General features: G+C 37.3%; 1 protein-coding gene across 1 annotated transcript in view; it reads left to right on the top strand.

Moving 5' to 3' along the window:
• CTNNAL1 (catenin alpha like 1) overlaps positions 1-14767 on the top strand; it is a 64831-nt gene that overhangs the window by 45978 nt on the left and 4086 nt on the right. Inside the window, exons 13-17 of the mRNA XM_047096806.1 lie at positions 2529-2679; positions 8386-8423; positions 10125-10175; positions 10268-10422; positions 13990-14038. Of these exons, the coding sequence (XP_046952762.1) occupies positions 2529-2679; positions 8386-8423; positions 10125-10175; positions 10268-10422; positions 13990-14038 (444 nt within the window). The remainder of the gene's footprint in view (positions 1-2528; positions 2680-8385; positions 8424-10124; positions 10176-10267; positions 10423-13989; positions 14039-14767) is intronic.

The following is a 14767-nucleotide window of genomic DNA, read 5'->3' as shown; positions in this document are numbered from 1 at the left end:
GATGTAGAGCCCTTGAATTTATAGTTGAGAACAGTGCTAGTGACTTAGAGACAGTGGTGACGTGTGTCCTCTAGCAGAACCGTGATGAATGGACGTTAGAAGGACAATAAGCTTCCCTGTAGAGAATAGTGTCAAAGGCTTATTATGGAAGCAGGAACTACATGAGTGACCCTTAGCAATGATCATCAGCTGAACATTTTATTATAACCAGAGGATCTCTGTTTATTAGGAAAAACCAAGGTTTTAATATTTGCTTGTCCACTTGAGATTCATCCTGCTCACCTTGGCTATAAATGTATTTCAGTGGAATTGAAAGTTTTGACTCTCCTGCCATGTGCTGTCAGCTCTTGTTACCCTCAAGCCCTGCTTGCTACTTGGCTGTAATTCTCTGCTTACTGTTTTTACTGCAGCAGGAATATCAGGGACCACCATACTTTCTTCCGCAGGACAGTGATCGAGCCTGTTGTCAACTTCTATGACTTGAGAAGTCTTTTTCTTCCCACAGCCTCAGCTTTTACTCCTAGTCTTTGCTATCTGTTTCACAAAGGGATCATGTAAAGAATTAGAGCATGTGTCTGGGATAATTTATATTTATTTCTGGACATCTCTACTTTAGCTATGTCATTTTTATAGTTCTTTTAAAATGTTAGATCCTAGGGGTGTCTGGATGGCTCAGTCAGTTGAGCATCTGACTCTTTAAAATTTTTTTTTAGTATTTATTTATTTTTGAGAGAGAAAGAGAGAGAGACAGAGCATGGGTTACGGGGGAAATGCACAGAGAGAGAGGGAGACACAGAATCTGAAGCAGGCTCTAAGCTGTCAGCGTAGAGCCTGATGAGGGGCTCGCACCCACGAACCTCGAGATCATGACCTGAGCTGATGTCAAATGCTTAACTGACTGAGCCACCCAGGTGCCCTGAGCATCTGACTCTTGATTCCAGCTCAGGTCATGCTCCCAGGGTCCCACTCAGTGTGGAGCCTGCTTAAGATTCTCTCCACCCCCTATTCTCTTTCTCCCTCTGCCTCTCTCCCTCCCTCTCTCCCTCTCTCTCTCTCTCTCTCTCTCTCTAATTAAAAAAAAATACACACACACACACACACACACACACACACACACACACACATATATAGTGCCCTGGTCAAGAGGGCACCCCTGCTGAAATCTAGCCCGTGGTTCTCTGGCAAGCCCATGTACCCACCTTCCCTGAAGATGGGGAACCTTGTTATGCTCCTGAAGCTGCCACCTACTTGTCAAGCCCTGTGCCCATGGGACTGTGCCAAACCAGGAAGAGCTTGTAGCTCTAATTCCCTTAGAGGGAGCATGGCATGGATCATATCAGTCTTCTGAAAGCTCTTCAGTGACTTCCTATCTCACAGTAAAGTCCGGTCCTTACTGTGTATGTTCCTCATCACATGGCCACTGGTGACCTTCCTGTTTTTCATGTCAGTCTAGTCACACTGGCCTGCTGGCTGTTCCCTGAACATACTAGAAGTGTTCCCAGCTCATCCCAAATGACTCGCCCTAGATTCCCTCACGGCCTTCTTGACTTCTTCAGTTCTTTGTTTTTACATGCCTCCTTTTCGGTGACCTTCTAACACCCTCTATCTCTCTTACCCTTTATTGTCATACATACAATTTATCATCGCTGAAATATCTTAACATTTACTTGTATGTTTTTTATTGTCTGTCTCTCTCATAATGTGAGCCCCATGAAGACAGACTAATTTATCCGTTTCATTCACAGCTGTTTCCCCAGCTCCTGGAACATGGGTACAGTACCTGGCACATAGTAGGTGAATGAATAGCCATATATTAGTTACTTGGTATCTCTGAGCCTCGGTTTCTCTAGCTGTATAACGGGAATAATGTGTATTTGGGAAGGATAGCCAGTATTTTGTCTGTGTGTTTCTGAAGATTAATACTAATGTATATCAAGCACCTAAAAGAGCATCTCAAGAACGTACCTGCCACGTACTCATAGATGTGTGTATACGTTACTACGACTGCCACTACCAGTAATACTACCCACCTGCTGCTGCTGCTGCTGCTGCTGCTGCCGTTATTACTACTACTATCATCATTACTATTACTACCCCTACCGCTACTGATACCAGTGCTGCTACTGCCACCATTACCACTACCCCTGTGACCGTTGTTGCTGCCACGACTACTCCCCCATCTCTTGTACCTACAGTGCACAGTCCACTCTTTGTAGTCTGTGTAGATAACTCTATAAATTCTGCGATGGAAGCAACTTCGTTGACCCAGTTTTCCTGAAATAAAGGTCACTGCTCCCTGAATAAATGCTTGTGTAGAATCGTGCATCCTATTTATTTGTGGATCAGCTTATAAGAAACAGTGAATTTTGTTCTATGGGTCTCCACATTGGCCAACATGGAGCTTACGTGTGGAAATCATTTCATAGTTGTTTGTTGAGTTGAACAGCACAGACTTAAGTTTGGTCTCCAGCATGATTCTAAGAACTAAGAGTTTGAAATGCACACCTGTGTCTGTTGTGTTTCATTAGATAATTTCTGCTGCTGAAACATTGACATTGCATCCGTCTAGTAAAATTGCTAAAGAAAACCTAGATGTCTTTTGTGAAGCTTGGGAATCCCAGATTAGTGACATATCAACACTGCTAAGAGAAATCAATGATGTTTTCGAAGGAAGACGAGGTGAGAAACTATCCACATATTTAAACACATTATTATTGTAATTAATTCTATTAGTTTTTTAATGTCAAACCTCAGTTACAAGATGAATTATCTTGTTATCACCCAATGGGTTATTTTTATAGTAACATATCTCCCACAGAAAAATTGGGACGGTGTTGTCTGTCCTTTATTATAGCATCTAAGCAGTATAATTTATTGTACAACAGTGTTGTAGATTTCATTGAAATGTTAATACTCTAGTTTTCTGATTGAAATCCAGTCATTTTATATTTTATCTAAATTGTTTTTTAGTTTTAGTATAAAAGCTCTTCTGTAATACAATTATTCTCTGATTTAATTCTACTAACTTCATAATGAAATGAATGTAGTTATTTGATTTTTGAATTGCTTTCCTTCCACTTGGATGGAATCTCTTTCTCTGATGACTGCATAATCTTGGAATATTTCCTGTGGTGGGTAAGTTCATTGGTATTTCTACAACATGTAGAATAGCACTGCACAATGTATAGGAAGGCATCCTCTTTATTTTAATATCAACTGGGAGTTTTGTTTCTTTCCCATTGTATGGTGTATCCTCTTATGTTTATGTCTTGTCATGTACTTTTTTCCCTTTGAATGGCTTCTGTTAGTGTCAAGCATGCTTGTTTTTTTTTAAATAAAATGTCATTTAAGTCACAGTAACATCAAATTACATACTTATTTTTATTGAATTGCACATTTAAACATTTCATATTTAAAAAATATGTATTTAGGATAATTGCTGATTTGTTTTTAAAAATCAGGAAATGATAGACTTTGTAAATATAGTGTAATTTGTAAAATATAATAAATGTTTGCCATGCTTCTACATTTAAAGATTTCTGTGATAGTCTAAATGGCTTATCATTTTGATGCTTTTATAAAGCATTAATAGGCACATGGATTTTTATGTGAGGCAAGTTTCATATATTAACAGGTAACGTGATATAATTGATCCACATTTAAAGAGGAATGATAATTTAGGCATAGGACTTGTTTAGGAAACGAAGAAAAGTGGCTTCCCTGCCCTTCTCAGCACTAGCATCCACTACAGATAGACCAGAGTTGAAACAGGAAAATCCTACACTTATTTTTGGACTACATAGTCAATTATGGTTTCTTTTCCTTTTAAGCTGGATGTTATGTAAACAGTTTCTTCTTTAGATGTGGGTAACCTGTCCTTGGAAAACCTTAACTTCCTTAGGGCTGAACAGAAATTCTTCTTTAGGTGGGAAATTCTGTTGCCTTTAATCAATACTCCATCCATTGTTTACTGGTAAAGTATCTTGTTGTTCAGAAGGATCCTTATGTGGAATTAATTGAGATAGAGTTGGTTGATTTCTTGTACTGCCTTTCTTTGTCCTGACTTTTATCACTAAGCTCATAAGAATAGCTTTTCTGACAAAGAAGTCCAATTCTGGGTTAGCCATTATTGGCTGGACTGAGTTCAGCGTCACAGTGTTGTTTTTCCTGTGCTGTATGGTTATTATGACAAGCCTGCCTGTTACCTTGCACCTGTCCACTGCTTCCCTAAAAGGACAGAGTGTATTCTTCAGATCCTCATTTCTCTCTGCTACTGTTGTAACTCACGTTACAGCTATTATTGAAAAGCCTTTGCCGTATTCTAGCTACCTTTGTTCTGCTCTGAATATCTTGACTCTCATTACTAGAAAAATTATCAGATATGTTGCAAGTATCGTTTCACCAACCAATTAAGTAGCACACAACATGGTAAGCAATGAGAAGAGACTTTAGTGTTCTCATACTTGAAGTCAGTCTCAGAGCTAGGTCATTGTCCCCCTTACCGTGAGACACTCAAATTGCACAATAGGGCCTCCTGGGATTGTTTTAAGAACTCAAAAATCAATACTTGCCTTACTGCCTTTCTATCTTCATCCATTTCTGCCTTCTTACCCAAACCTCCTGGGAAGCCATGGTCTTCTTTTTGGAAGGGACCCAATCAGGAAGATTCTACTTTCCCTTAGTGCTGAATATGTAATTACAGCATTTAGAATTTGAGCTTATTCTAGGTACCTAAATGTGAAAAGGAGACTTCTCTCATAGTCTGTAGACTCTACCTCTCCTTTAAGGAAGCTGAATTTCTCTTGTTCTGTTTGAACCATCTTAGAATTAATATGACTGGGCTTCAGGTTATAGGGATGCACCTAGCAGCCCTGTTCCATAGCTCTGCACTTACCATGTCACTTGGCAGATTGGATACATAAGGTGCTGTTCACTGAAATAGGGAGCATAGAAGGGGGAACAATATGAGCTTGTTTGGGGGACATGGAGTTCGAATCAAGGCAGTGGTCCATCAGACAAGAGATAATGAGATGATAATAATAGAAATGGAGATAGATAAGAGGACTGATTTAAGAAAAACTTTATAAGTAATATTGGTAGGATTTGGTGATTAATTGAATGCAGAGACGAGGGAAAGTTTGAGGATGACAACTGGGTTTGGATTAGAATACCCCAGTCCTACTCCTGTGGTTACCTAATAATCGCCTTTCCTTCAGTACTTAGCCATTCATTTTAAGTGGGTCTGGGGACGTGGTCATTCTGGTCATGCCATGTAGAACTCCTTCCAGAATCAAAAGAGCTAATTGTAGGAACTTCTAATAGGGAATAACATAGCCCATCTCTAGTGAAATAATGAGGCTTTTCTGTCCTTGGGATATTAGCTTTAGTTTGTAGAGATGCAGAAAAGTTCTGGGTATTGAAAATGAGAGCAGCATTTCTCAATTAGGTTTTCAAAAGAAATCATTTTGGTACTCCCATAAGATGAGAGGGGCTTTTGAGCTGAATTGTGAACTTCGTTTATCTGGAGGTGAAGTGAGAAGTAAAGATGGTACAGCTGTCGTGTTGATTTAGGGAGTATTAAACTTACAATACCCCTGTGAAAACAGTTCTTTGAAAACCATTTTATAAATCAAATATCAAGTATGTTTTCCCCATAAACATTCCTGTTTTTCCAGTGACTTCTAATGTTTGCATTCAGAAGATAAAAATTGTTTTGTCTAATGTTTTCATCAGAGATACAAATTGCTTATGCCACTTCTTTAATTTGATGTAATAGCTAAACATAACTGAGTCAATACATTTGCTCTGCTTAGAATCAATGGCAATAATTAGACTTGTATGGAAAAAACAACTATAAAGTTAATATAAAATGATTCAGATTAATGATTTTTGGTATCTTTATTAACTTTTTTGTTTTTTGTTTTGTTTTGTATTATTATCAACTTAACTTGGCTTATATTGGAACTGGGGAATGAGGGACAACCTTACCTGAATAGCATTATGGGGAAAAACTATTTGAAGAATGGTCAGTTTTGCAATTTTCCTCAAATATGCAAACCATTCTTAGTCCAACTGAATGATGGAAATAGGGAGCAAAACAAAGTACCTATAAGACACCCTCAGGGACTGGAAGTGCCAGTTAATTAATTGGTGAATAGCAAACCAGATTATATAAAGGCTCTTTGTTTCTTTGCATTTATTTCTCCGTGCCTTCTGGTTTCTTTAAAATTTTTTTTTCAACGTTTTATTTATTTTTGGGACAGAGAGAGACAGAGCATGAACGGGGGAGGGGCAGAGAGAGAGGGAGACACAGAATCGGAAACAGGCTCCAGGCTCTGAGCCATCAGCCCAGAGCCCGACGCGGGGCTCGAACTCACGGACCGCGAGATCGTGACCTGGCTGAAGTCGGACGCTTAACCGACTGCGCCACCCAGGCGCCCCATGGTTTCTTTAACTCTGTTGATTCTTGGAGAGATAAGAGATTAATATAGTTCGCTTTTTTTTCCTCTTGGAGAGTAAAGGTGAACATTTCAGGGATATGGGCACTATGGAGGAGCATAAGAGTGGATAATAATACAAGACTGCTCACACCTAAGCTAATTATGTTAAGTAATGATTATGCTTATTTCTGTAGCTTATTAAGACCACTTTTTTAGGGATATTATGGACAGGATTTGGACTTTGAATTAAGATAAATGGTGAATTTTGAGGTTCTAAATGACTTTAAGTCTTCTATTCACACCTAATTCAGGCACTTTTTATATCAGGGCTGGGAGAAAAGGCATGGAATAATGTCTTCTTTAAGTTTTATTTCTCTCTCTCAATTCTGAGAACAGAACACCATTAATAAAATTCCCTTACAATTCTGATATTACAAACAAATTATTTGAATCATAAAACATATCCTAAGTACCAATGGCTGACCCATAATGACAGTTCATTTTCTAGATCAGCACTGTTCAATAGAAATATAACATGAGCCACATATGTAATTTAAAATTTTATAGGAGGCACATGAAAATTTTCAAAAGAATCAGGTGACATTCATTTTAATATTTTTTATTTAATCCAATGTATCCAAAATACTGTTTCAGTTTATAATCAGTACTTAAAAAGTATTAATGAGGTCTTTTACATTTTCTCCCATTATATTAAGTCTTCAAAATCCAATACGTATTTTATTCAGCTTTTAAAATATTTTTGAGAGAGCGAGAGTGTGCATGAGAGTGGGGGAGGGGTGGAGAGAGAGGGAGACAGAGGATCCAGTGCAGAGCCTGATGCAGGGCTTGAACTCACACACTGTGCGATCATGTCCCGAGCCGAAGTCAGACACTTAACCGACTGAGCCACCCAGATGCCCCTTCAATATGTATTTTATACTTTAAAGCACATCTCCACTGAGACTGGTCATATTTCAGTTGCTCACTAGTCACATAGCTAGTGGATTCCATATTCAACAGCACAGTTCCAGATGAAGATGTAAATATGTTATGAGCAGGCTCACCTTGTTCATGTAATAGTTGTTCTATAAGAAAGTGTGTGACTCAGTACTCTGATATTGCATTTACTTTTATTAGGTGAAACTATATGAAATTTCTATTTTTGTATTTCAAAGTGGTTGAATATCAGCAATTTCACATAGTTCTACCTAATATATTACAGCTGAACAAAACTTCATTCCTTGAAATCAGGAAGTAATTACTGTTCAAATCTTGTAAATTCTTTCCTCAGATATAACAAACTAAGCTTAAAAAAAAAATCTACCATCTATTGCAATCTGACTTTATACATGATCCAGAAGTTTGAAAGAGGAAAGCACAGGGATGAAGCGGGCATTATACATACCTTACTTTCTATAGTTACTGTGCTTCCTGCCATGTGTTAATTCACAGCGAAGAGACTGTTATTTGGTTTATTTCATCTTCCTATCTTATGCACTAGAGTTGCTCTCTGACTAGAAGAATACTTTATGAAGTGAGCTGTAAATGATTTGCTTTGATGCTCGCAGAAAAGCAAGTAAGCACTGATAACTCATACTGAGAAAAGAAGAATCTGGTTTCGTTAGAGGCAAGCTACTGTAAAAGATTTCACTGTGAATGAAGCTTGTTGTCAATTTAAGTAATTATCACTGAGATATTTTGCCTTTCTGCCATTACATTGGGGGAGGTAGAGATTGTCCAACCAGGTACCTTAGGGATACAACTGTTGACAATCTTCATGTTCACCAATCAAATTACAATTTTGTTTCTGAGACACATTTAATCAATAGACTAAATTATCAAAACTAATGTACTAGCATTCCTATTTAATATTTTAAAATTAAATGTGAATAATAGAAAATATGCTAATAGAAAATTTGTTTTAAGTTGTATGTGTTATTTGTAGGAGAGAAGTATGGCTACCTTTCACTTCCAAGGCCAATGGTAAGTAGAAGAGTTTTGTACATTTTGGAATGTTTTATTCAAAATTCAAATTATATATTGAAACTGATGCGTCTGACTGCGTTCCAAAATAGTGTCCACTAGGTGGCCCGCTTGGTTACATGCATTAAGATGGTTTCTGTACCTTTTCAGGCGTTCCCTTTCAGTCTTCATTAAACACTCTAATAAAATAACTTGTAAAAGTAAAAATAAAAATGATGAAAACACAACTAAATTTAAAAGAATGAGACAGGGTGTAAAATTCTAAATAAAATCTAAAGACTTGCAGGGCATTCTTTTTTAAATGCTCTATCAGTTGCGTTTTAGTCTATCAGACTAAGGAGGAAGATGCACATGATGTGACTGTACAAGGAAGGGCCAGAGATCACAGATCATCTGTATTTTCCAGTGAACATAAGAGGCAGCTTGTATTTGTACATGTGTGCAACTTTATGGTTTCTCTGTTTTCATTTTCTGTCCCATTTCTTCTATAGTAAGCAGTATTAGAAAATCTCAAAAGGGCTATGTTAAATGAGCAAGTATAAACCATGAGACAGAAAACAAAAGGGAAAAGTTAAGGCTCTTGAGTGTTCTGCAGTGAAACTCCTGACAGAATAGCTGGTCAGAAGGATCAAGTCATGGTAATAATAAGAGAAACAAAAAATGAGGAGGTACACGTATGCCTCAAAAGTATTGGTGATGATCTTTTTCTTTAGCTAAGGGGGTTAGGGTATTTTGTTTTATTCTGTTATAATTTATGCTTTGTGTACATCTACTCAGTGTGTGTGTGTGTGTGTGTGTGTGTGTGTGTGTGTGTGTTTATAGTTTAAGTATATGTTAAAAGGAAAAAAAAAAAGGGCTCCCAGCCTCTCCTGCACCATTCTGTTCACTAGCCCCAGCCATTGTGCCCCAACTAGGGGAGCTCCTACCAGACCTCAGAGTGGGGGAATGGCCAACCTAGGCTGCTGTCTCCTAAGAGCTTCTGCATATATGTTACAAAGAAACATTGCTATTGGTGGTGGTTTCTACTTATGTAAATAGGCATCTGTGGGCTAGCCTGATAACCTAACTACAATATTTTCACCTTAGGGGAACTATATTCTGAGTTCCATATAGCTTACATAGAAAAAATTACCATTTCAAAAATAGTGGCCCAGCAAACATGTTGATTCAAATATGAAGTGCTAAATTCTAAGTATAATCTCCTATAGGACCTGGGGTAAAGGATTAAGAACTGGGATGTCAATGGCACTTGGGGGCCAAAATTAGCCCTCATAGGACAAATTGGTTAAAGGAACTGAACTCCAGAATCATAACAATAGGAGTATATGGAAAACTACATATAGTAGCTAATTTTATGACATCATTTCGTAAGAATAACTCCACAGAAGGGCCAGGAATGTTTGGAGATATAATACCTGGACTCTGACAAGGTGCACAGGTCCTTAAGTCCTTCTGGGGCATGATCTGCTTTCCCTGGCCTCGGCTTTCTAACTAACTACCTATTCAAAGCTGAACCCACATGCTAGGAGAGTGTTTGCAATTAGTTTGTTTCAACGTGCTTTAACGTAGCTTAAGTATGTTCTGAAAATGTTCAAATTAAAATTTTATTACAGGTACTTTGTTATGCTTTCTATTACTACTGTATTTCCTCACCATAACTGTACTGTTTTTTAAGATGTCTTAATCTTTTCATTGTCACAGAAGAATAATGCAAACCTGAAATCATTAAAGGCAGACAAGCCTGACTCTGAGGTAAGACCTCTTCCTTTTAACAGTCTTACTTCTAAACTTCCATTTACATTAATAATGACAATATTGTGGTGATGAAAACGTGTATTTTATAGGAGCAAGCCAAGATAGCAAAGCTTGGACTTAAGCTGGGTTTGCTTACCTCTGATGCCAACTGTGAGATCAAGAAATGGGAGGATCAGGAAAATGAGATTGTTCGAAATGGGCGGAACATGTCCAGTATGGCCTATTCTCTATATTTATTTACTAGGTAAATATAGTGATGTTTTGATCCTTTTAAATCAATTTGATAGTATCCGGTGTAAAGAAAAACTCATGTTAAATCATTGACAGGTTAAAGTCAACTTCCAATATATGGTTAAAAAAAGACCATAAGTTCTTATAATTAAGTGAATGCAACAAGAAGGCATTTATTTAATTAGGATTTAGATTTAGAAGATATCCTCTTTCAGGTTTGTGTCCTTTTCATAATTTTGAAATAATTTTGCATTCTGCTTTTTGTCATTCTATGTATCTGTTTCTCCTAGCCAGCATCAATAAGTTTAGAAAACCTGCCTTTTAACTCTTTATGTAAGTGATTGGTACTTGATTAGATAATAGAGATCAAAGAATACAACCATGAGGCCTACCACCTCAATGGGGTGCCAAATCTCCAGGAATCAGTATTCATAGCAGAGTATTTCCCTAACTTCACTGTTACAAGGCCTACCTTCTCTGTCTTGTCCACATTACAAGAGTCTTGATCACATGCCTCATTGAAGTCCATGTTGACCACATTCCACAATCTTCCACAACAAGCTATACATATGGTATAGTAATTTATGTTGCTAAACATTCATCAGTTATCTGATCAATAATCTGTTCTAGAATTTTCTCAAAAATGACTTCAAACTTTTCACTAACTTTCTGAAATCTGTCTTTTTTATTTTTAGAAACCTGGAAAATATTTGGGTCTTCTACTCATTTTGATTTTGAAAATATTATCAGCAGTGGGCCACATCTATAAGTTGTTACAGTATTCTGGAATGTAATCCATTTGGTCTGGAGTCTTAAGCTCAATTAAAATAGGATCTCCACTACTCTATGGACATTGGGGTTCAATAAACAGCACGCTTTTTCCCACCCAAGTTCTGAACAAAATGAAAACATAAGCAAAAGAATGGCAGATAGGGGCCAGTAACATTTATATTGATAAAGCTATTATTGGATAATGTCGTTTATGTCCACAAGCAAGTAGCTTTTAAAATGATCTCTAGAATTATCGCTTCTCGGCCTTTTGGCTAAGATCAAGTGTAAAATGATCTCTAGAATTAAGAAAGTGTACTTCATAGGGACAGAATGTGTCTCTGAACACCTGGAAGAGCAGGTGTCTCCCAAAGGCATCTTTACTTCCAAGAGAAAAAGGAGAAAGGAGAGGGCTACATGTCCAACTTATTTTTGCAAAGTCACCAAAAAAACTGAAAAGTCCACACACTTCTACAGGATGGAATAAGTGGGAGAGCTGAGAGAAGTGAGGGATGTTGTGCTAGTGAAGATTCCTTTGCATGGAAGGAAGATCAGAGTGAGGAAGAAACATTCATTTCCCTGTTGATGAAATCTTCTAGCTTTTCAAGATAGAGTATTCTGGAGGGTGAGGGAGAAATGATAGGAGTTGAGTAATTTTGCCTCTGTTTAGCAGTCATCTGTTAATACTTTACTGTACTTTCCAGCTTTGGTGACCTTTCCTCTTTGGTGGTTTCCTTCTTTTGTTCTTGTTTTTAGCAAGCTTCTCCTGGGATTGAGTCTTCCTAACACAATTATGGCCTTTTTTTCTTAGTTCCTGTCTTTCAAAAATCAGATGAGTCAAGTGTGCAGAAGAAAGTACAATGGAACTCCTTCGTTTGCCCACACCAAATGTGCACAGATTAGCAGAGATAACAAAGATCTTGACATTTGGCTGCAATCATGCTAGTTTCCTCATGGTGATAAAAATCAGCAGATCTTTAAACAAAATCTTTTCTTTTTTTTTTTGATCAGTGAAAACTAGAGAAATATCTTTACTAAGTGAATGTAGTTTGACACATAAAATCATCCTAAACAGAGAATTCATCAGAATTTTTTTAAAGGTTTTATGTATGTATGTATGTTTTGAGAGAGAGAGAGAAAACATGCTTGTAAGCTAGGGAGGGACAGAGGGAGAGAGAGGGAGAAAATTTTAGGCAGGCTTCACGCTCAGCACAAGGCCAGATGTGGAGCTCAGTCTTGCGACCATGAGATTATGACCTGAGCCAAAATTAAAAGAGTCAGATGCTCAACCGACTGAGCCACTCAGGTGGCTCCTTTGTTAAGTTTTTAACTGTCTCTTTTAGTTCTTGTTTCTTGTTTCAGGATATTTCAGGATGATATGATCAGCATTTTTTGTTTCAGAGTCAGGATAGTGTATGACATGCATCCCATAGAGAGAGGGAAGCATGAGTGGCTGCATTATGAGGGGTGGGGATCACTAAAGCTCTGTGGAATGGGACTTGTTACTAGATGTAGTGATTGCACAGGAATGCTGAGTTCAGGGAAAAAAATGGGTTTTCCATAATGGGTGACACCTGGTGCCATTTGACACATCTTGGTGATTTATCTGTGGTCAAATCTCATACTGGCTTTACTTTCTGCCCACACACTCAGTGTATTTGTTTTTCCTCAACAAATTTTGGTTTTGTTTTGTTTTCCCTTAATACCTGTGGTTTACCGACCTCATGTAGTTGCTTGTTTCTGAGACTCACCTGTTAGCCTTCACAGGATCCAGTTTTATAGTTTTCCTGGGTAGTTTTATAGCTTTTCCTCAGGCTATTGTTATCTTAACAATTTACAGAATTTCTTAGTAATTTATAGATGATTATTCATATTTCTTGATGATTTTAAAGGTTTTATTTTTAAGTAATCTCTACACTCAATATGGGGCTCGAATTTACAATCCCAAGATCGAGAGTTGCATACTCTACCAACTCAGCCAGCCAGGCACCCCTCTTTCTTGATAATTTATATATTTAAGATTTTTTGGTACCTTATAGTTTAACAAAATTTCAAACTTACAAGTGCCTTATAGGTTTTTAAGTGGTTTCTGCTTCATAATTTCATTTGATCAGCACAACAATTTATCAGAGAACAGGAATAATTTGTTCACCATCTTACAGATGTTAAGGGTAGAATTGGTTAATGGATTTCTTGTGATTCATGCCAGTCTACTGCTCTTCTTAATGCATTCTGTTGTTCACTTTGCTGTGATTTGCTTTTCATTTGTAGAGGTCTTGTTTCTTGGTAGTTTTCAATCTGATGTTCCCTATTCTGATGAGAGTGGTAGCACAAATATTATTATGACTATTTTATATACTCAGCATTGAAACTTAAATGACATGCCTTATCAAAGTTTTAGAATTAAAAATGAGAATTTTTTGAGTTTTGGTCTGATCCTCTTTCCATTATGTAACAAAGGCCTTTTGGTTAAGACATGTTGTCATATCTCACGTATTTAATTTATGAAGCAAAATGAAAAAGGTTAAAAAGGAAAAATAAAATTTAAATATTACTTGTCAGTGTTAAGTTCCTTTACATTATAAAATTAACATATATAAAGTTCACTGAAAAATTTTAAAGTGCCCTAAGAAGTAATAGTTAAATATTAAAGTTGTTTAAGAATAAAGTCACAGTATTATTAGTCTGTTCAATATTCTTCAAAATTTAGGACCTATTAATACTCAAAATGCTCTAAAAGTTTTATATTATACAACCAAATTTCAGGCAGTAACTTTTTCTTAGACCTCCTTGATAATTCATTTTATTTCAGAGGAGAGGGGCCACTGAAAACTTCCCAAGATTTAATTCATCAACTAGAGGTATGTTTTATTTCCATTTTATGCTACTAATTTAATTCTGGGCCAAAAGTGGGTAATAACTGGGTTTTCTAAATGATTTACCATGTCACGTTTGTATGCTTACCTGTGCACACACATGTAGAGAAAAGTGAAAAAGTAGAGGGCTCGCAATAGCATTTTGTCGAGCGTTTTTGGTTATCTTGTTGAGTAAAACTCAAATATTATCGGGATATAGCACAATGGGCTTTGCTGACAGTATGTGCAATAACAGTAATTCTAGGTTTTCCTAAGGAGGTGAAAGTATCTTGTTAGCAGATGCATACCCTGCATGCTTTCCTGAATGGCTTTTTGGCCTCTTCATTAATGGATTGGATGAATGATATTGATTGCATGAGAACAACACATGAGAAAGCATTTGTCATATGCTTGAGACAGAGAGTGCTTGGTACAGTTTTCCTTCTTCCCTTTCACATCCCTGCTGAGTTAAGGCATTCAGGAAGAGACAGACATTCTCGCACCCACCCTTGTGCCTCTGTGTATCTGTGGAAGTCCACATAGGCCCATCTCAAATTCCCCTCCTTCACGTAGAGGCTTTAGATTGGCAAGTGGGTTGCTAGATTACTTTCCCTAACTCTCACATTAGTTTGTTTGCTTTTCTGGAACGAAGGGCGTTCTTGCATTTGAAATGTGCGGTTTCTATCACCTTTGATGGTTTCCTTTGGTATTCCCGTGTGCTGCCACCTGAGCCCC

The sequence above is a fragment of the Lynx rufus genome, unplaced genomic scaffold, assembly GCF_022079265.1.
Source record: "Lynx rufus isolate CCGP_SWC_20201006 ecotype Redwood Valley unplaced genomic scaffold, mLynRuf1.p SCAF_10, whole genome shotgun sequence".
NCBI lineage: Eukaryota > Metazoa > Chordata > Mammalia > Carnivora > Felidae > Lynx > Lynx rufus.
Note: the sequence above shows the minus strand (reverse complement) of the source record. Positions and strands in the feature narration are given on the sequence as shown.